The sequence below is a fragment of the Gasterosteus aculeatus genome, chromosome 14 (genome assembly GCF_964276395.1).
Source record: "Gasterosteus aculeatus chromosome 14, fGasAcu3.hap1.1, whole genome shotgun sequence".
In the NCBI taxonomy this organism is placed as follows: Eukaryota; Metazoa; Chordata; class Actinopteri; order Perciformes; family Gasterosteidae; genus Gasterosteus; species Gasterosteus aculeatus.
In genome coordinates, this window is record NC_135702.1 from 8,123,890 (window position 1) to 8,145,073 (window position 21,184).

The 21,184-nt window shown below is 45.2% G+C and overlaps 3 protein-coding genes and 1 long non-coding RNA gene across 7 annotated transcripts; 3 read left to right on the forward strand and 1 right to left on the reverse strand.

The window, feature by feature from the left end:
- The first annotated feature begins 93 nt into the window (after positions 1-93).
- LOC120832112 (glycerol-3-phosphate acyltransferase 4) lies at positions 94-5,986 on the forward strand. 3 transcript variants are annotated; one of them, XM_040198164.2, is made up of 14 exons: positions 152-473; positions 768-836; positions 1,102-1,378; positions 2,369-2,438; positions 2,553-2,850; positions 2,950-3,024; positions 3,191-3,280; positions 3,439-3,532; positions 3,633-3,748; positions 4,204-4,259; positions 4,347-4,432; positions 4,519-4,647; positions 4,766-4,845; positions 5,202-5,986. In XM_040198164.2, the coding sequence occupies exons 3-14, from the start codon at positions 1,202-1,204 to the stop codon at positions 5,302-5,304; spliced, it is 1,374 nt and encodes a 457-aa protein (XP_040054098.2). In that variant the 5' UTR covers positions 152-473; positions 768-836; positions 1,102-1,201; the 3' UTR covers positions 5,305-5,986. The 3 variants fall into 3 exon arrangements, with proteins under 3 accessions (XP_040054097.2, XP_040054098.2, XP_040054100.2); XM_040198163.2 differs by lacking the exon at positions 768-836 and having other exon boundaries at positions 94-473; XM_040198166.2 differs by lacking the exons at positions 152-473; positions 768-836; positions 1,102-1,378 and adding an exon at positions 1,924-2,253.
- On the reverse strand, positions 3,278-6,909 carry LOC120832135 (uncharacterized). Its single transcript, XR_005714154.2, has 5 exons — positions 6,469-6,909; positions 6,302-6,374; positions 6,108-6,220; positions 5,119-5,211; positions 3,278-4,626 (listed from the first exon to the last, which is right to left on the reverse strand). It is a non-coding gene; the product is annotated as an uncharacterized LOC120832135 (long non-coding RNA).
- Positions 6,578-17,402, forward strand: LOC120832111 (uncharacterized). 2 transcript variants are annotated; one of them, XM_078087856.1, is made up of 7 exons: positions 6,578-7,238; positions 12,196-12,614; positions 12,721-15,031; positions 15,455-16,186; positions 16,479-16,539; positions 16,625-16,848; positions 16,920-17,058. In XM_078087856.1, the coding sequence occupies exons 1-6, from the start codon at positions 6,880-6,882 to the stop codon at positions 16,829-16,831; spliced, it is 4,089 nt and encodes a 1,362-aa protein (XP_077943982.1). In that variant the 5' UTR covers positions 6,578-6,879; the 3' UTR covers positions 16,832-16,848; positions 16,920-17,058. The 2 variants fall into 2 exon arrangements, with proteins under 2 accessions (XP_077943982.1, XP_077943981.1); XM_078087855.1 differs by having other exon boundaries at positions 16,625-17,402.
- Positions 17,403-17,999: 597 nt separating this feature from the next.
- brf2 (BRF2 general transcription factor IIIB subunit) lies at positions 18,000-20,575 on the forward strand. Its single transcript, XM_040198177.2, has 4 exons — positions 18,000-18,301; positions 18,844-18,903; positions 19,019-19,340; positions 19,525-20,575. Exons 1-4 carry the CDS (start codon positions 18,148-18,150, stop codon positions 20,321-20,323), a joined length of 1,335 nt encoding a protein of 444 aa, XP_040054111.2. The 5' UTR covers positions 18,000-18,147; the 3' UTR covers positions 20,324-20,575.
- Positions 20,576-21,184: the final 609 nt, after the last annotated feature.

Genomic DNA, 21,184 nt, shown 5'->3' on the forward strand with positions numbered 1-21,184 from the left:
ATTTATTGGATTTAATGGAGAAAATTAAGTTCTTCAAACCAATTTTAATCACCACATTGATGAATATTACAGGATGCTAATAATAACGCCCTCAGTTGACACCGAGCCGTCCCGTCTGCGGTCGAGTGACAGTCCCGTTGCCATGACGACCGTATACAACTCCGTGCAGCTGAAGTGCAGCGTTAGCATGTTGTCAACGGCCTGTAAAATCCGTCCCGAAAGGCTCGTCCCTTAACCCGGACTGTCCAGGTGGAGCACTACCTGGCCGTCTGTCACCTCAGTCCTCTTCCGGGACACGACCGGCGTTAGGACGGCAGCAGTCGACCCACGGTAGCGTTAGCTAGCACGTTATTAGCCGGTAGTCACGGGTCGAACGGAGCTCTATTATTAACCTGGAAGCTCCTGTGTAAGCCAGCGTGTTACGACACAAACTCATCTCCGCGTCCTAATAACCGATCGCATACACCGGCAGGGTAAGTGCCTTTAACGTGAAACTCCCAACGTGTAAAAGTATGAATTCATTTGTGTGATCAATTTTGGTTGGTAATGTTAATTGAATATCATTGATACATTGTTGCGAGGTAACAATAGAGATAACGCTACGTAAAGAGAAACTAACCCTGAAACATGTGCTTGTTGAACTTTAAATCTTTACTGTAATTGAACACACATTAACATTAATATAGGTAATAACATAAGTTAGCCAGCCAACAGGTTGACTGAAGTTTTGGGTGAATGAATGTTTGTCATTGTTTAATTTGAAACAGCGTTCTTTGAGCCATTTGAAAAGCTGGAGTGACTGAAATCAAGCTATTTTGAAAAGAAAGCACACCCCAGTTAAGTTATTGCACTTGAACTATTTCTTTTTTCAAAGAGTAAATAGAAGAAGAACTGTTGCCAGGGACGCTTGATAATGTGTCGATTTCATAAGGATTTATCACTGAAAATAGTTTCATTTAAACTTATACACATATTGACCATCAACAAAGTATAAGTGACCAAGTCACCTGAAAGGGAACATGGAGGATTATATTGTTTGTACTTTCTACAACTGTTGGTCCTTTCTTTGTAAAATACGTATACTCGCGCTGTACGTTGCAGGGTCGTCTGCAGACACTGAGGCTTCAAACTAACAAGGCTTTGGGTATCGCTGTGCTGCACGGCCCGCTTGCCCTCCGTGTCTCTTCGGCTGCTGCGCAGCATGAGCTGGTTTACGTTTCCAGCGGACAACCTGCTGTGCCGGTGTCTCGGCATCTCCATCACTTGTCTCCACGTCTGGTTGACTATTCTGCTTGTCTTCATAATCACGCCAGCTGTACTTGGAGTCTCTTTTGGTATTCGCAGACTCTACTTGAGGACCCTTCTCAAGATCTTTGAGGTGAGCTTTGTGTTACGCACATTATTATTAGAAGAGTGGAATACGAACTCACGGTACTGATATGCTGTTAGGGTTAGGGGGTTAAAAAACAGTCCCTGTCAGGGAAACTGACAGAGGCACAGGCCAGGTCTCTGCCTCTCTTTCCTTGGGGACTTGGCTTCTGGGGGGAAAATCTTTTTAGCCATCGGACTACCATCTGGGAAAGTGATGGTACCTCTGGGAGGATGTCTTTTTCTCACGGGGGGTAGTTTGCAATGTGGCACAGAGAACACGTGGTTCTTCCCTTCACCGGCTCAGCACCTGTGGATCCCACCGTTTCTGTCGTGGTCTAAATTCCCCTTTTACACAACCTGTTGTCGGAGCAGGAGTGTTGCCTGTTCTATTTCTGAAATGTTCCACTTCAGTTGGAGGTAGTATTCCCTCGGGTTGGTTCTCAGGGCTCTGGACAAAACCTCCTCCGAGTCCCCCAGGAACTGTTCAGTTTGATCCAGCTGTCAAACTAAACTGTTTCTGCCCAAATATCTCCAAAGTCCCTCGCTTCCTTTTTCTCTGTGACTGTTCGGGTCTCTGGCATTGAATTTAGCACACAACACACGTACTGGACTTTGGCTTTCTACCCAGAAAAATAGCGGCATCTTAGAAATTATAGCACAATGTCATAAGTGGTGTCACTATTCAGTCTGCACCACCCAAATGGTTCTACTATCTTAATTCAGCTGTGAGGACCTCCTGAAGGGATCTGCTGTGCTCACAGATGGAAGCTTTTTGTCTAGTAGCCCGTTTTTAGTGGCATATCTACATCCAAATCAGCTTGAGTATCTTGCAAAAGCCAGTAAACCTTTGGCAGTTTCAAGCATCTCAGCTTCAACCAGCAGGTCTGGGAGTGCTTGTTGTTGTGTGTTCACATTCTGTTGCCGTGTGTCAAACATTACAGCAAAATACAAATTCTGCAATCTTGTTTTCTAAACATGTTTTTTTTTCTGTTTTAAGTGGGCAACCTCACGAATGGAGAAGGAAGCAAAGGAGAAGAATCAGCAACTCTATAAACCATGTAGCAATGGTAAGAAAGGGATATTCAGATATTTCTCAGTCATGAATGTTTACTGTACTGTACCTGTATTATTTTGACCATTATCTCCAACGCGTGTTCATTGACTTTTTGTTCTCATCTTAGGAATCATAGCCAAAGAGCAGGCGTCGTCGCTGCAGCAGGAGATCCAGGAGCTCCGAGGTTCTCCCAGCGGTCTGCCCTCAGTGCCAGAGTTCGAGTTGGCCGACATCTTCTACTTCTGCCGGACAGGCGTGGAGAGCATCTTGGACGACGAGGTGACGAAGCGCTTCTCGGCCCAGGAACTGGAGGGCTGGAACTTGCTGACTCGAAGCAACTACAACTTCCGTCATATTAGTGTGAGACTTACTGTCCTGTGGGGCCTGGGCGTCCTCATCCGCTACGGCGTCCTGCTGCCTCTCAGGTCAGAGCAGCTTGTGTGCAGGTTATGTTGCCGAGGCGGTAAGATTCATCTCATCTGTTGAAAGCGGCGAATATGGAATGTGTTTTTTTTTTTCTGCAGGGTTACTCTGGCAGTCGTTGGCATTTGCCTGCTTCTTGTGTTGACTACTTTGGTTGGCTTTTTACCAAATAAAGAGTAAGTTTACCCCAATTCTCATAACAGTTCAAGCATGCACGCAAAGTCAGGTCCCTATGCAAAAGGTAGACTGATGATCAAAATATACACGACTTTCCCAGTATTTCGACCCACGATAATTACCTTCTTAGATGAGTTACAGTGACATTCTGCTGTATGTCCTCAGGTTAAGGTTCTACCTGAGTGAGAAGGTTCATCTGATGTGTTACCGAATCTGTGTGAAATCTCTCACAGCAATCATCACCTATCATAACAGGTACAATGTGTTTAATGTAGAAATCATTAGAACGATCAGAACAGTAAGGTTCACAACTCTCTCCATTTCTGAGAAGATAATGTCCAGTAATGAAGCGCGTGTGATGGGTAAATGCACGTCTCCAAATTGTGTGTTAAAACAAATGTGTTTCATTTCAGAGAGAACAAACCAAAGACTGGTGGTATCTGTGTGTCTAATCACACAACACCCATTGATGTAATCATCTTAGCCAACGATGGCTGCTACTCCATGGTAGAAACGTTTGTGTGTCTCTCAATCTTTTTGTGTGTGTGTGTGCGTGTGTTCGGTCTTTCATAAGAGTTGATGAACGCGAGTGCGGCTTGTCCCTCAGGTTGGCCAGGTGCACGGAGGGCTGATGGGAATGATCCAGCGAGCCATGGTCAAATCCTCTCATCACATCTGGTTTGAAAGATCAGAAGTCAAAGACAGACACCTAGTGGCCAAAAGGTAACAGTGCACCTTCTCAGTGTTGCCGTTGCTCTTAGATGCATTATGGTCCTGCTGTGTAAACACTTAATATTTAAGATGTTCAGCTGTGTGCATTTTGAATTTTAATACACATTAGACCCCAGTGTAGAGCTTTAATTTTCTTGTTGTGAATGGGTGTCAACAACGTGGTTTAGATTAGCTTAGTTTCTAACACATGAGAATGTATTTTTGGATGCCATCAAACAAAGAACTTGCCAGGGAGCATAGTCATAGAAGCATAGTGAGCACTGAATTATACCTCTTTAGTGATCATGACAGAGACCATGGAGTCAGAATACAAATGATAATATGGTTTTGGTTGTTGCTCTAATAATAGCAGTTTAGATTTGATCATTGAGATCACTTGTCTTGGACTTTAAAAGTGAGGCTATTTGTTTGAACAAAACTTCCTTTTTGTCTCTTTGCCATTTTAGGCTCAGCGATCATGTTGCCGACAAAACTAAACAGCCCATCCTGATCTTCCCCGAGGGTGTGTATGATGATATCACTCTGATGAGGAGAGCACGTAACACTGTTGTTTAGAGTCGATAAAAGCTCCACGCTGGGTCTTCCACAGGTACTTGCATCAACAACACATCGGTGATGATGTTTAAAAAGGGCAGCTTTGAAATCGCCTGCACAGTCTATCCGGTGGCCATCAAGGTAGGAACTTTTCCTCTTTCCTCCTTTCTCCTCATTTTGCTCGTTTGCTTACCTACGCGTAGTACGGCCCGGTGTCCACCTTGCAGTACGATCCTCGCTTCGGGGATGCTTTCTGGAACAGCAGTAAGTTTGGCTTGGTGAGTTACCTCCTGAGGATGATGAGCAGTTGGGCCGTTGTCTGCAGCGTCTGGTACCTGCCGCCCATGAACAGAGAGGTGAAACATTTGAACTCAAATCACTCAAAGAAATAAGGAGCTTTGAGATAATCTGTTTATTCTATCCCCCGGAGTGCTTCTTCCACCTTTTCTTAGCCTGTTCTTTGTCCTCGTGTAGGAAGGGGAGGATGCAGTGCAGTTTGCCAACAGAGTGAAAGCAGCCATAGCTGCGCAAGGAGGACTAGTGGATCTAATTTGGTGAGTCATTAGCAGAGTTTGCCTGCACGTTTTCAATGAATTTCCCCAGTCAGGTGCCGCTACACCATTACAGAAGAAGAGTTTGCAAAAAGATGATGAGAATGCCTTTTTGAAAGCTCAAATCTTTGGGATGAATTCCTAAGAAAATGTATAGCGTACACCCTAATGCTGTTAAAGTCAGCCGGACCAATAGACTTAAAAACATAAGCAAAGTTTGCACACCGTACAGCTGCTCCCTTACAGTATATAAATAAAACGTCTTGTTATATTCACCAGAGAATTTCCCAGCTGATGCTCTTCTTCAGACCCACAGATCAGTTTGATCCTATTTTGCGTTTTTCCCTGTGTGCTCTCAGGGACGGAGGTCTGAAACGAGCAAAAGTGAAAGACGCTTTTAAAGAAGAGCAGCAGAAACTTTACAGTGAAGTTCTTGTAGGGGGGCAGGAGACGGAGGACTGAAGCAACAACACACATTGGGAGGATAAAAAACACCGTGAGCATAGAAGCAGTGCAGCTTCGACCGGGACAATGAGGACACAGGGAATGTTTGCCGCTATCCAGGCTCTTATATCGGATATCTTGAATTGTTTTTTATTAATGTTAATTATTGAAATGTAAATGATCAGAAGTAGAAATGTGTTTATTCTTACTGTAACCATCACTTTTACCAGATTCTCAGTGATAACTTTTTTACAAAAAAATAATGTTTATGTTTTTAGCGCTGTATTTATTTACATTGTTTGATGTGAATTTGGGCAGAAGTGAACACTACAGTACAAGAAGCCCAAACCCTCGGAACCAGACACAAGCTTAATAGGTCGGTTTGTCCTTAAACTTGTTCACACAGCAAAGTCTTTTCGTGACTCCTTTTCACTGCCATGTGAGCATGTTGTATATCAGATTAAAACGCTGACCCCTATGTAAATAATTCAAAGTTATTTTAGAGATTCTTTGCAAAGCCATGGAGAACAGCGGCATGTTCCGTGCCGGGTGCTTCGACTACTGTTGCATCGCTGTCAGACGGTGGCGGGGCCAACGCTTGTGCGTCAGATCGCTAATTGGCTGAAGGCTCTATATGTGTCCTTGGCTTTAATCTTTTACAAGGAAGCAGGCAAAGTAAAATAAAATGTTTGAAGGCCAATCGCCCCGAAATGTGTTTTCATTTGGTTCCCTTTCTTAGCCAGCAGGAGTCAGGGTTCGGACATCCCTCTTGTGTATTGTGCCATGAGTCAGACTTACAAAGCAGCAGAATAAATGCATACCTTTTCCTTAGCCAACCTGATCCTGCTCAGGTTTAAGGGAAAGGAGGGTTTATCCCAGCATTCACTGAGGTAAACGCACGTGACATCGCTCCACCGCAGGGCTCTCAGTCCATCTGAAACACACGGAGGCATTGGTGCTGCAGCCTGATGGAGATTGCATGTGAAACTGAATCCAACCCCATGAAGGCTATCACCTGTCACCGGCTTGTCAGGTGTCCTTTCCACTCGCCACGCGACGATTGGAGCAGAGGTCTCAAGTTTTCAGACCTGGATCAGACAGATGCTAAAGTAAGAATAGATACTGCGGCTCATTGCGAACGTGTCCCAGATGAAGAGACGGTGGACAGTGATAATCACAGACCGTCAGTTTGAGTCAGTCAGTCTCGTCTTCTTCTGATGCTGATGCACTCTGACAGGTGTCAACAAGTCAATCAAGGAGCAGGTGGGACTTGTTGACTCCAGTATTTTTTTTTTTTGTGGTGTGAAGGGGCCAATCAGTGTGTGTCCAATTCGATACGTGTAATCTGTTAATCCGGGGAGGGGGGCGTGTCTCTCTTTGGCCAAAGACCCCCCCCCCTTTTCCGTGTAACCACGCCCAATCAGCTGTTTCCTCAAATTCACCCAAACTCATTGGGGGGGAAAAAAGAGAAGAAAAGAAGCCTTTCCTCGCTCCTGCCCAGTCTCCCGCAGACCCGATGGAAGCTCTTCCTCGCGTTTACTCTCCGAGCTGAACGTCCGTTAAATCCAGCGAGGAGCGACGAGCGGCGCCGCGATGTCTCTGGCGGATCAGCTGTGTGGCCCCACGGGCGTCCAGGTGAGCGTGCAGCAAGCCAGGGGCCTCCGGATAAAGGGCAAAGCCGGCACGAATGACGCGTACGCGGTCATGCAAGTGGGCAAGGAGAAGTTTCAGACCTCGGTGGCGGAGAAGAGCGTGGCCCCGGCGTGGGGGGAGGAGGCCGCCTTCGACCTGCCGCCCGGCGGCGGCGGAGGAGGAGGAGGAGGAGGCAAGGAGCGCTCCACGCTGCGCGTCCACGTCCTCCACCGGGCCCTGGTGGGTCCGGACAAGCTGCTGGGACAGGCGGTGGTCAACCTGCCGCAGCTCAGCGAGGACAAAACCCGCAGCAAAACCGAGTAAGTGCCGCACAGCGGGGGGGTCAAGTCAGCAGAGAGCCAAACTGTCCCTTCGATGCGCAAACATGTCGACCAGTTCTGCAAAAACTCAAATAAATGTAGTTTACTGCCATAGAAGACTCTGAAATCACATTATATAACAACTGGTTACCAATCGCCTAAACTGTTTTGGTCAATACGTTAACTGCTAAGCCTTTAGCAAACAAATGGCATCAACCCGAATGTAAAGGCGGCTTCATTGATCTCCGTGGTGGAAATGACATCATTCTATTGAAGTTTCTTTGGGGAATTAAATGCCTCTCCAGCTGAACCTGAGGACAGCCAAAAGCGTTGCTTAAATTTAAAAAAGAGAAAAGATCTGCATGAATGAATGTGAAAGGAGAAAAGTTTCTCTTCACTCTTGCATCAATGTAAATAGGTACATTTGGGGGATGAATGAAATGAACCCTGAATAGTTTTGATTTCCATGTGCGTCACAGAACAAGTCCTGCTTGCTGGTTCCATCAGCCACACTGCATGGTCTTGCAGGACAAAACCACATTGTTAAATAATAACTCCAGTTATTGTAGTAATGAATCTGTAAAAACAAAATGTTTACCGTTCCCTTACATTGTGCATTTGAAAAGGGGCCCCTCAGATGTGAGTTCCTGGGATATTTGCACATTTCTTGTCACTGAGGTGAGGTATTTGAGCCCAAACACAGCCATGCTTCACTGCACACACCTGCTCTGGTGGGTTTGCGGTATGAATGTTGCCCTCACGCTCTCTGGTGCAGTTTACGGGATTTTTGTTCAGCCTTCAAGGGAGCCAATCAGTATTGGGCAAAATACTTCAGTCAAAGGAAATCACTGTTTCAGTGACTGAACCTGTCAACAACTGACACTTTTCCCCAAAGAACCATTCCCCTCATTTAGGCTCAATAGAGCACGATTGTGTATGGAAAAGGTCCTTCTCATTATACCACATTCACGCGTAGCTAATTAGATGAAATTAACTGCTGTGAACAGTTAACGATATCTGCTCCTTTTTAAGCGGAAAAGATGTGAAAGTGGTAACATTTCGATTTGAAAATATCCTTGTTAAAATGTGTAAAACCGCATGTTTGCAAATCAGTGAGAATAGAAAATGTTTTTTTTTTTTTTAAGATCAGCTGTTTTTACCACCATGTGACCAGTATTATACAAAAGCCACACACACACACACACACACACACACACACAGGCTTCCTTTTCCACAGCTGAAATGAAAAACATTTTTCATACCATTCCTCCTGCCTGTGGCTATTGTCCAACTCTCAGCATGCTAAGCTGAACTACATGATTCGGCTCTGCATGTCTGAGAGTACATGGTTCGCACATCAGCTGCATCCAAACCCAGACATTTGTTCCAGATGTTTTCTTCAATGCGTATCATTTTGTGAGGATCTCATGCAGACCACCCTTTAGTAGTTGTAAGCTGTGAAATCGTGCTCTGGCTGCTGTTGAGTAACTTTGTTTTCAGTTGTTTTTTCTCTGCGAGCCAGGGGAATGCACCTCGACCCTGATTGCTCGATCCAGCCTCACATTCCTGACTGTTTTTATCTATGAAGCGCAAACAGTGATGGCAACAGGTGGTCTCGCAAGGTCAACAGCAATCCTAGACATTTATTTAGTAACTTAAATTCCCACCTGCTCCGAGGACATTATAAAATCTGTGTCAACAACGCTACTCACAAGCTGAATTACCTCTTTTTGAAGTGCCTCTTTCACCCAAATCTATAGTTGGGCCTGAAATGATGCTCTGTGACGCCTGGATACAGAAAAACGTAATCTCAGATTTAAAAAAAACAGTCCTGCCTGCTAAAGAGTTTTCATGAAACCTGCAGGCAATCCTTCAGACAGCTTTTGTCCAGTATTTATTTTATTTTTTTTCCATTTCAAAAACCTTCACTGCAAGTTTTTCTGCTTCCTTGACGTGGATTGTGATTAATTTTGTTTTGAAAAGGTTCTTTTCTCTCTAGTGTCACTCTGGTTTCTTTGCTCAGGCTCCTGGTTGTGTGCTGACACAATGAGGCACGGGACACGTCTGGTCCTTGGACATTGTCACTTTTGAGTCGTTTTACTCGCTCAGGCAGTTCTTTTTAGCGCTCGCACAGCTGTGCTTTGTGATAAGAAAGGCTTGAGCCTTATCAGTAATTCAGGCTTCCGGATGTGTGTGCGCAGAAAGTATAATATTTTAACAAAACGTTGAGTCATGACATCTCTGTCCTGTACAGCAGAACACTGTCAACTCTTCACGCTGGTGTGAGATTCCTGACTTTTAAGGGCATCACTACCGTACAGTTCCTGTTAAGTGAAAGTGACTTTGTATTTTCTCATCCTGGACACTACGCCAGGCAGCTAACGGCCAAACACTTTTGCAACTTCCCCTCTGTGTAAACCGAACTAGCTTTCTTCTTCTTTTTACAGGACATTTACAGTTTGTATATGCAGCTGTCAACACTGACAATAATAATTTAACTACCGTAGTAAAGTAAGGCATATTTTGATCTATTAGTTAAACATCACGCATGTAAATAAAATGGATCATTTTTTTAGGAAGGGTTTTTATGCTCTATAATCTGTATGCATTATATACAGTAAATGAAAGGGGTTGGTCATAATAATCATAAACCCGGCGTTAACATCCCACTCTTTGGTTCTTCTTGGCTGAAGATCAAGTATGACTTTTAAAGGATGAGAGACTTTGTGCAGTTGGCAAAGAATTTAATTTGTGCTTATGGGCTCTTAATATGGATGTGATTAACGTGACCCATCTATTGAATTTATAACCATGTCGAAAGCTTCAAACCATAAGAGAGAAATGAGCTTCGGCTAAACAAAAGCGTATTTTTAATTTTGCAGTAGATCACTGATAATTGTAATGATGGACCCACTGAGGGTCATAACTGAACTTATTGTTTTTCAGCCACAACAGGCAGCTTATTTCTCCGGACAGACCTCTAAAACCGTCCGTAGAGAAGAGAATTTAGCAACCAGCCGCGGAAAATAGTGACTCATTTAGTAGCTGACTGGTTGGATATTTCCAGCTGGTGTTGGCGAAGACTTAAAAAACTGAGGCCAGATTAGTGAACAGTGGACTTTACTTCCACCATATGTGCGCTGGATCTGTAGAACCTGCTGAATCAAATCAATTGTGATAATATAACAGTGCTTCGTTCACCACATGTTTCTGCTCCCCCGAGTGAATTTATTTATCATGCGCTGGTCTGTAATAACATTGCTTTACTGCACTGCCCAGCCGCTCTATTTATTATTTTCTATTGTTTTCAATTTCTGCTTGGCCGTATTGATCGGGGAGAGGAATTGTGTATTTCAGCGTGATCCTAATTTGACAACAAAACCGATTCGATGCCACAGACGGATTGAAATTAAATCTTCTATTAGAACGCTTTGGATCACTCGTGACTGGGAGGAAGAACACGGTCTGCACTTGCATGATAAATAAATGCAATATCTATTTAGCAGTGTTTTGTTGAAGGCCGTTCATCATAAGTCCCAAAATGAAATATTTATCATATCAAGGCATGAAATTTGCAGAGCGCGTTCCTTTACTCGCAGTGACGGAGGCAGGGGAGCCGTGACTGTCAGCTTCCAGGAAAAAACATCCCCCTACTTAATTTGTTTGTGTAACACATCCGACGCAGTGCTGTGCGAAGAGGATGGTCAATCTCAACATGTGCTTACGGCATATGAACACAGTATGTGAAATATTTACAAGATCACAACTTTAATGCTCGTTCTGTTTTTAAAACCACATTTTACAGCCAAATCTTTTCATTTTGAAAACCGCTCTTTTGTTCACGTTGTAAGAAAGGACACACAGAAAAGTGCCCTCGGCCCCGTCCTCATTTCCTCATCTCCCCAGGAATCCTGATCTCAGTTGGGAGTTGTTTGTTCAGTGGTCAGCTGACCTCAGATTTTTTTGCTTGATAGGCACTTTATATGCTGACTGCTTCTTTTCGGCGTTCTGTTAAAAGTATTCCGAGACCCTCTTGTCCGTGTTGGGCCGTGACACCGGTTCAGAAGATTTGCAAAGTTGACACAACCGGGTGTCAGTGGATGAGTTAATGCCTTGTTTTTCAGCGTTTTTACAGAACATGTTTTTAAGCTGCTAGTTTATGGTTGTAGGTGGTGTTTTGTATCCATATGGAGTTTTATTGTCAAGCTTTGCTTGACTGTGGTGTTTGTTTAAAACGTGATGGTGCGTTTTATGACCTTAACCCTTATGAGATGAAGGCATAGTGGCTCGTTGGAAAGCATATATATATATATATAATATATAATATATATATAATATATATATATATATATATATAAATAATTTGGTCCATATTTGTAATCAATGCTTAGTTTGGTACTAATGGGAGTACGTTTTATATAATCTGAGACGCTAACCGAAAACATTCATAAAGGCTCTCAAAACATTGAAAAAAGTCTACCGTACAAGAAGCATGAGAAGCAGTCACGGGCAGAAGAGTGTTGATTTTTACAATTTTCCTCTGGTTCATTTTGCTGAGTCACTCTCCATTTGCTACGGGATAGTTAGTAGTTTCCATGAAGAAGCTGTTATAGAGAGAAGAGGTATAAACATGAACATACTCTTCATGAATCTAGTCTTTCAGTGTCCGATTAATTTAAGACCGTAGATTAATTGTAGTGAATAAACTGCTCCATGAATGGAACTCTTCTATGTGACGTTGTTGTTGGCGGGTGGAGCAAAGGTCTCTATGTACAGAAGACAGTATTTTAATACTGTTTATAGTTTAGATGAACGACCTGCAAATGTTTCGTTTTTACCAATAAAACAAGAATTCAATGACATGCAGAATGTTTACTTTTTAAAATAATGTTTGCAAAATGAATCTGATATTTTAAAATTGTATCTCTTCCTCTCTGATGAAATGTGTCTCTAACAGATGGTTTAAGTTGCTGGACAAGAGTGGGAAGGCGGACAAGGACCGGGGAGAGGTGCTTTTGGACATCCGTTTCATGCGAAACAACATGACTTCCAGCATGTTCGACCTCTCTGCTGGCGGCAAATCCAGATCCCGCCTTGGCAAGTTCAAGGACAAAGTTCGTGGCAAGAAACGGGATTCCGACCCAGTGTCCCACCTGCCGTCCTTCAATCAAGTTCTGACCGAGAGCGACGAGGAGGGCGACTGTGAGGCGGCGGCGGGCAGCGGCGAAAAGAAGAAACCGCCGAAGACAAAGTCTCTGTTTTCCCACAAGTCTAACCTGCAGAGGAACATGTCTCAGTCCATGACTGTTCTGACTGCGAAGACCTTAACGCTGAGTGGCAGCCAATCCTCCGTCCCAAAGGTGGATTCCTCTGAAGGTCGGCACCAACCGTTTTTGAATGCACCCAGTCACTGTATTATTTGCTTTCTCCTGAATGATTGTCATTGAGTTCATGGTTTTTAACTTTCCAAATGTCCCTCCAGGTAAAAAGAAGTTCAAGTTCCTGATACACAAACGCTCAAACAGCTCCGACGGCAAAGACTCCTCCTCCGGTCACCAGAAACCGTGCGCTGCAGAACAGAGCAACGTGTGCATCAACGGCAGCCACGTCTACCGAGACGAGCCGCCGGCCCGGGCCTCTCGCAGCGGATCAAACTTCAGTCTCACCAGTTCTGGACACGGATCCATGGAAGACGTCCCGGAAAGCTTTCCTCAGTCTATTGATTCACTGAGAGCCACGAGGCAATATTCACCTTGGATGGAGGAAGAGGAAGAGGAGGAGGAAGACACAAAAGAAAATGTGGGCCAGCTAGGAAGTGAGGCAGAAGAGAAGGTTGGGATGGAGGAGATGGAGAGGGAAGAAGTGGAGAGAGTCAGGAGAACCGAGCTTGAGAGGTTGGCTGATGAGAAGACGAGGCAAGAGGAAGATGAAAGGAGGACTGCAGAAGATAACATTAACAGGGAGGAAGAGGAAAAGATTAGGTGGGAGGAGGAAGAGCGGATGCGACAAGAGGAAGGGGAGCGGCACAGTCGGGAACAAGAAGAATGGGAAAGATTGGAGGAGAAAAAGAGATGTATTGAAGAAGAGCGAGTTAGAAAGGAGGAACAGAGGGTTCTGGAAGAGAGGATGAAGGAAGAGGAAATGTTGAGAAGGCAAGAAGAAAGGAGGCTTTCAGAACAAGAAAGTAGGCAAAAGGCAGATAAGGAAACAATTAGGATAGAGGAGGAAAGTGCTCACAAAGAGATGAGACTAGAAGAAAAGGAGACACTGAGGAGACAAGAAGAGACACTGAGGAGACAAGAAGAAGAAGAAGAGGAGAGACTGCGCAGACAAGAAGAAGAGGAGGAGAGACTGCGCAGACAAGAAGAAGAGGAGGAGAGACTGCGCAGACAAGAAGAAGAGGAGAGACTGCGCAGACAAGAAGAAGAGGAGCGAGTGAGACTAGAGAAGCAAGAAGAAGAGCGAGTGAGGAGACTAGAAGAAGAGGAGAGACTGCGGAGACAAGAAGCAGAAGAGCGAGTGAGACTAGAGAAGCAAGAAGAAGAGCGAGTGAGGAGACTAGAAGAAGAGGAGAGACTGCGGAGACAAGAAGCAGAAGAGCGAGTGAGACTAGAGAAGCAAGAAGAAGAGCGAGTGAGGAGACTAGAAGAAGAGGAGAGACTGCGGAGACAAGAAGCAGAAGAGCGAGTGAGACTAGAGAAGCAAGAAGAAGAGCGAGTGAGGAGACTAGAAGAAGAGGAGAGACTGCGGAGACAAGAAGCAGAAGAGCGAGTGAGACTAGAGAAGCAAGAAGAAGAGCGAGTGAGACTAGAAAAGCAAGAAGAAGAAGAAGAAGAGCGAGTGAGGAGACTAGAAGAAGAGGAGAGCGTGAGGAGACAAGAAGAAGAGCGAGCGAGGAGGCTAGAGGAAGAAGTGAGGAGACGAGAAGAAGAGCGAGCGAGACTAGAGAAGGAAGAAGAGAAAGTGAGGAGACAAGCAGAGGAAGAGCAGAGAGTTGGGATACTTAAGGATGAAGAGTGTAAATTAACAGAGGAAAAGCGGATGACTGAGGAAGAAGGAAGAAGGCTTGAACGAGATGGATTAAGTGAGGAGGAAGAGAGGATCAGGAGGGTGGTGAAGATTGCTGAGGAAGAGCGAATAAGACGGGACAAAGCGATTGAAGAAGAGACTCTAAAGGAAAAAAGGAAGCTTGAGGAGAAGGCTAAGAGGGAAAAGGAAGAACATGGACGTTTGGTAGAGGAAAAGAGAAGACTAGAAGTGGAAGAAAGGAGGCTCGAGGCAGAGGAGAAGGTTAGACGTGAGGAAGAAGAAAGGATGAGGGTGGAGGAGGAGAGGAGGAGGGAAAAGGAGCAGAAGTTGGCAGAGGAAAAGCGGCTAGAAGAACAAGAAAGGAGAATTGAGAGCGAGCGAAAGCAAAGGGAGGAACAGGAAATGATTGCACAAGAGGAGAGCGCTAGGAAAGAAAAGGAAGAACATGAGAGACTGCTGGTGGAAAAAATGAGACAACAGGAACAAGAGAGGAGACAAATTGAAGAAGAGAAAATTAAAAGGAAGGAGGAGGAGGAGAGAATTAGAAGGGAGACTCAAGAGAAAGAGGTGTTAGTAAGAGAAGTGCAGATGAAGAACACCAAAACTAAACTTAAAGCTGCAGAGAAGAAACCTACAGTGGCTCATGAAGTCCCGTCTAACAACCCATTTGATGAAAACTTCTCCAATAATCCCTTTGAGGAGCCTCCTGACTCACATGCTGGACCCGACGGCAGCACGGCCATGGTGCCGACTGTCCAGCAAAGGTCAGAATTTACATTAACCTGCATGAAATCCAGCCGTGGGAAATGATGATACAAAATGTCACCTGAATGTAGATTATCTTTTTATCATCTCCGTCACAGCGACGGCTCCTCTCAGCTCTTCTTTTAAAAACAGCCCGTGTTTGGGTTTAACTGAGAAATAGGACTCTTATAGTGTCACCTCATTAGAGCAGGTAATACTTCAGAACATGGACATGGATTTAGTTGGTGTGACGATGAAGCATGGTGATCTCAGGATGGTATTTAACACACACATAGTCTTTATTACACATTTCTTTTAGGAAGAAAGATTGTGTTTCACAGGATTTTGATGCATTTCATTCTCCATATCCCACATAAAAGAAAAAGGTAGCTATTGTAATGAGTATTCACAAGTATGCTTTATTTCCTGTGTCTCATTTCCAGGGTTCAATTTACAGCATCGTCGGTAGGAAGCCGGCCCGTTTCCTCTGACGAAAAGGACCCTATTAACACTCAACGGGAGAGGCGACCGGCTCCTCAGCCGCCAGGAAGGAGTCACGCTGGGAGCCGGAGTCGGGGGGAGCAGGACGGATCCGCTCACGTGGACAAAAAGGGCAAAGACGTAAGAACCGTTAGCGTCCTCCCACAGCGCTCGGTGCAAATGATCGCTCCTCTGAGCGAGTGTCACGCAGAGCACAAGAACACGGAGAACTCCACGCAGAGTCGTGCCGCCAAGGAAACGTCCGAGGTTGCGAAACACAATAAACGCACTGCGCCGCCGATACCTCGCCCTGCGTCCGAGGGGCCGCCGTCCGGACAAAAGACGCACGCCGCTGTTTCTAGTTTGAATCCATTCGAAGAAGATGAGGATGAAGCCGTAAGTGCGGCCCCACGTGATCCAACCGCCTCTGCCGATGCCGGTTCGGTTCAGCGGCCTCCGGCGGCTGACCACGATGCCGCGCCCCAGACCAAAATCAAATCCTCAAAAGCCCGCGCTCCCCCACTCCCTGCGGCGACGGCCGACGCGTCGAGCGGCCCAGGTGCCGGCGGAGGCCGCGCCGCAGGTGGCACGGCCGTAACCGTCGAGCCTGCGCCCGAGGCCGGGAGTCGTGTGCCGCTGCAGGAGGACGCGGGCGGGAAGAAGGAGGCCGTGACGGCGCCGGTAGCTTCACGCAGGTGAGACGCATCTTTGTATTGCTCATCCATCTCCTCGTGTATTGTAGATCACTTATCACTTTCCGCACATTCCTAATGTGGTCTTCTATGAATCGGCCTTTCCTTCTTCATTAAGTGCATTGATCATCCATCTTGTCTCATTATCCTCGGAGCTGATAGGGTCGCTGAAGAGGTTACTCTTTGATCAGATACATAAATAATTTATCTCAATACCTAATACTGTTTTGTTCCACTCTCATCCAGTTCATGCCTGTAATTGTTATTTATATTGTGCCGTGTTCTGTCATTGCAGGCTTCAACCAGTGAAACCCCTTAACCCTCTGGAACAGCAGCCTGCTTCAGTCGTTCAAGGGGTAAGAGATCAAAAGTAAATGTGTTCATCAAACCGTATCAACATTTGAATATTTAATTTGTCGTATTTGTTCTTTACTTTCACAGGTAAAGGACACTGGGCTGAAGGGGCCCTACTCACAGCTGACTCAGGCGGAACTCGTATCTCTGGTGCTCAAACAAGAAAAGCAGCTGTCTGAGAGGGACAAAACGATATCGGAACTTGAGCAGTACATCGACAACCTGCTTGTGCGCGTCATAGAAGAGAAGCCAAGTATTCTCTTGTCCCTGAACTCCCTAAAAAGATCTACCTAGGTGGTTTCACAGCGGATGTTTAACCTCTTCTGTTCCTAATTGGTTCAGACCCAGTAACACCCGGACACTACCAAATCAAAGACATAAGTGTTTGAGTTATATTGTGACCTATTTTTGCAAGGTTTCTCTATATTGGCAAATTAATAATGATTATGATTTAAGAATATTTTCTATATCTTATTTGACAGAAGCTGTTAGTTTCTACTTCAATCTTTTCAATTTAGGAAATTCTGTCAACTCTCAATCAATGTGTTAATAATTACAAAGACTTTTTTAATTTTCCTAAATATATAGCAATATTTCTTGACCCTCTTTTGCATTTGTGTGTGATGTTGCATCTTTTTCTATTGGTTTTTTCTATTGAGTGAAGACCAGCCTTTTACGGTCTAAACTATCCACTGGTTACGTAGATAACATTTCCTGCTCTTGTACTGAATGTCAAAGTTTACATGCCTCAACTAACCCCCAAAAGGCACTTTAATCTTCTTACACTGTTAATGTGATGTCCACGGAAATCTCACACTGTCGTTTTTAAAATATGCAAAATTAAATAAAGTTTTCTTCTGATAAACCAGGTATTGGTTCACTCCTGATCAATAGTCTTGCTACATCAGTTTTTGTTTTAAATTACGTGGATTTATAATGTGTTCTTTGGGATTTACTATTTGTCCCTCTATTTTAATATCAGCCATATTTCTAACAGTTTGTTATATCAATCATTTTGTAAGCACTTATTTAATCTACGACTAGTAATCTATAATATTGCTTTAAAAAATGACATTGTCAAGAGACTGTATTTTCCTGCATGTCTTCTTCTTGCGTGAGTCCATGGAGGTCAACGGGGCGTGATATATCTATATCTATATCTATATATATATATAATTACAATATTTCATTGATATACTGAATTGTTTGAATAAGATGTCCTTATGTTAAACTATTGAAATAAATATTAAATATTTAACTGCAAAGTAATAATGGATGTTTGATACCCATTTTGAATCATACCGGAATGTTTACTGAAACTGATTGGCCGGCCCTACCAAAAAAACTCCACTATAGATGTATTCTCCGTGACTAATGAAGACGTGTCGATGAGTGACAGTTTGTGTAACCTTGATTGAAAGTCTTCCACGGTGAACTATTCATGACAGGACCAAGCGGAACTTCCGACTACCAGACCGTTGTGTCTACCCGGGCACTTTATATGCGCCCCCGCAGGCGACGTTCACTTGCCGTTCAACACCCGCTTCCTCGGCGATGCACAGACGTCTTCTGGCTCTACGCACCGGGGGGGGGAGCAGCTCATTTGAAAGATGTCTCGTTCGGGTTTGAGCTGCCCGGGCTGCGGCTCCTCGAACATCGTAGACGATGACCTGTACTGTCAGGCCCAGCTGGTGTGCGTGGACTGCGGTTCCGTGGTGTCCGAAGGAGCGCTGACCAATGAAAGCGTGTACGTCGGCGCCTCAGGTACGTGACGTCACACGGCGAGCTGAGCTGGGCTTGTACCGCTAGGATGACGACAATGCAGCGCCTTTTGTTACTTCAGGTCTTTTCTTGGCTGCAGAGGATTGAATTGTCCAGGTGTCCCATAAACATGTCCCCCAGTGTGCCCAGCGGCAGCCCGCATCATAACGTGGCCAGAATAACCCATCGGGGGCTCCTAGTGGTAATTTGGTGGAACACAGGACAAGTCATAATGCCAAATGCACGCTGAAGTGTTAGATATTGCATATCCCTAAACATGCAAGTGATAAAATGACCGCAAAGCAACGTGGCGAGGACCTGGGTGTGGAGCCCCGGAGCAATTGCTTACTTTGCCTGCTGCTCAATCCAGCTCCGGGTCCAGAAAGCTCTGAGAAACTCAAAAAAAGCAGCTCTGTTTAGGGAATCATGCAATATATAAAGCTATACTAGGCCGTTGATAGGTGCATGTTGTTTGTCCTTGCTAATCCCACTTCCTGTGTGTTAACCATTAGATCTCGACTCATTATATTTGTGTTTTTCTACAGATGTCAGCTACAGCCGAACCACAGCAGGGGACAAAAAGCCATGTATGAATCTCCTAAAAGGTGAGAACTTCTCTCTGAGGGGAGCTTGTTACACATATTGTTACATAGTTGTTGTGACGACAAACGTTCCCCCGTTGCTCTGTCCAGGTCTCATGTCTGATTTCCATCTCTACAGGTCGTCACCACGTGATCGCCATGTGTCGGATCCTCCGGGTCAACCGCGAGATCGAGGACCTCTCGCAGACCTTTTACAGCCGGGCTTATCAGCACAAAAGCTTCATAAGAGTAACCCTCCGGAAGAAGGAATTTCTGGCTGGTTGCTGTGTGCTCGTAAGCTGCAGAATGCGCCAATGGCCCGTAACCATAGGAACCATCAGCTGCTTGCTGGATGCCGACCTGGTGGAGGTGGGAGCGGTTTACAAAGAGATGGTCACGGTTCTGAACATCGAGGCTCCGAGCTTCAACATTTACGACGTGATCGAGGCCCACAGTCAGGAGTGAGTAAAGGACACAGCGCTCATTGGAGATAAAATCTAATTAGCCGCTGATCTGAACATCTCGGTTGTCGACACAATTCTTCAAACTGTGGTAGAGTTTAAGGGAGCGGATCTAAAAGGAAACCAGTGTTCCAATTCATTCAGGGTGTTACTTTAAGACTTTTTTTAATTTTATTTCTGCCAGGTACAAAATTTCCCTTCATGTTGCTGAAGAATTGGCCGAGAACCATAAGGACTTGACCAAACGCGCCGTGGAGCTGGTGGAGCTGGCGGCGGATACTTGGGTCGTGACGGGCCGCCAACCCGTCCCCGTCATCATGGCAGCCATCTACCTGTCGTGGCAGTCCCTGAAGCCCAACAGGCACCGGCTGAAGTTATCTCTGGACAAATTCTGTCAGCTGGCCAAAGTGAAAAAGCAGAAGCCGGCCGCGATCCGGGTAACGGAGATGAAGGAGGTGCTGTGTAAGCTGGGTAAGGAGATTCCCTGGCTCGGGGAGACGCTGACTCCCGACAACGTCGTTTGCCAGGTGGAGGACATCCTGAAGCACAGGTACGCGCTGCTGAGGAGGGCTCTGAGAGCCCGAGAGGAAGCCCTGCTGCCGGAGAGTCTGGCCAGCTGCGAGGCCTCTCCCCCTCGAGCCCCCGAAGTTTCGGATCCCAATCCTGCGGAATCCCCCGTGGAACGCCACAAGCGGAGCGCCGAGGGGACACTGGCACCGGGGGACGAAGCCGGCCAGCCGCGCATGGCGGGCGAGCTGGCCGGCGGCGCTCTGGAGAGCCCAGATGAGGGGTCGAACTGGGGGGCCAGAGCGCTGTTTGCGCCCCCGTGCGTGGTCCACGCTAAGAGGAGGAGAGTGGAGCAGCCCGAGCTCCGGGATGTGACGGGAGACGAGGAGATCTCCGACAGCGAGATCGACTCGTACATTCGCACGCCTCGAGAAGCTCGGGAGTTCGCTCAGATGCAGAACATGTTTCTTGAGTGACGCGCCACTGGCTGCTGTGCGTCGAGGCCGGACTATTTGAATAAAGACGCGGCGGTTTTGTTTGAGTTAAGAAAGGCTACAACCTTTTTTGTAAGTTGCTGTGTGCTGTAACATATTGTGCGTTTGGGGTTTTTGGTGCTTACACTTGGTTTTGGATCAGTGAAAAATGCACGGTGAAGATCTCCACTGAAACTGGGAAATGCTTTTCTGTTGAGGGAAATCTATATTGGAAATAAAGGTTAATGAATACAATTATTTGATTATACAAAACGTCTGCATCATTTATAAATGTGCCGGTTATAAATCGATTTACCCGGGTTGTGATGTTTGAGGTTGAAAAAATTGAATGGTTATGGTTTTGCATAATTAGATCTAGAACTTTCTTCATAATCGGAATTTATCAGAGGACATTTTGACAAATCACTGAAAATAATTCAGATGTCTTCTGGGAAAAAGCTCCATTGTGCCGAGCGACGAATGAAGCCATTCATTGTGTCCATTGAATATTTTCTTGGAAATGCGTCCTTACAGAACATCTAAAAGGGGTTTTAAGGTATAATGTCTCCATTATAAGTTAACTAAAAATGACACCATGACATTGTGAAAATGAGCTGCGAGTTATTTATACTGTGAAAATTCATCTTTCTCAGTAGAAACCTCTTTTCATTTTCGCAGTATGTGATGTAATTGTCGAATCCTTCACTATGCAGTGCTCGGATGAAAGCAGCCCGCAAGATTTCTTAAGTTTATTATTTTTGATCTTTTCGGTATGTAAACTGGAAGTTAATAATTAAACTCAGCCTCTCTTTATGTCTAGAACAAAGATGGTAATATACACAGCTTTCAGGCCCATAAAAAATA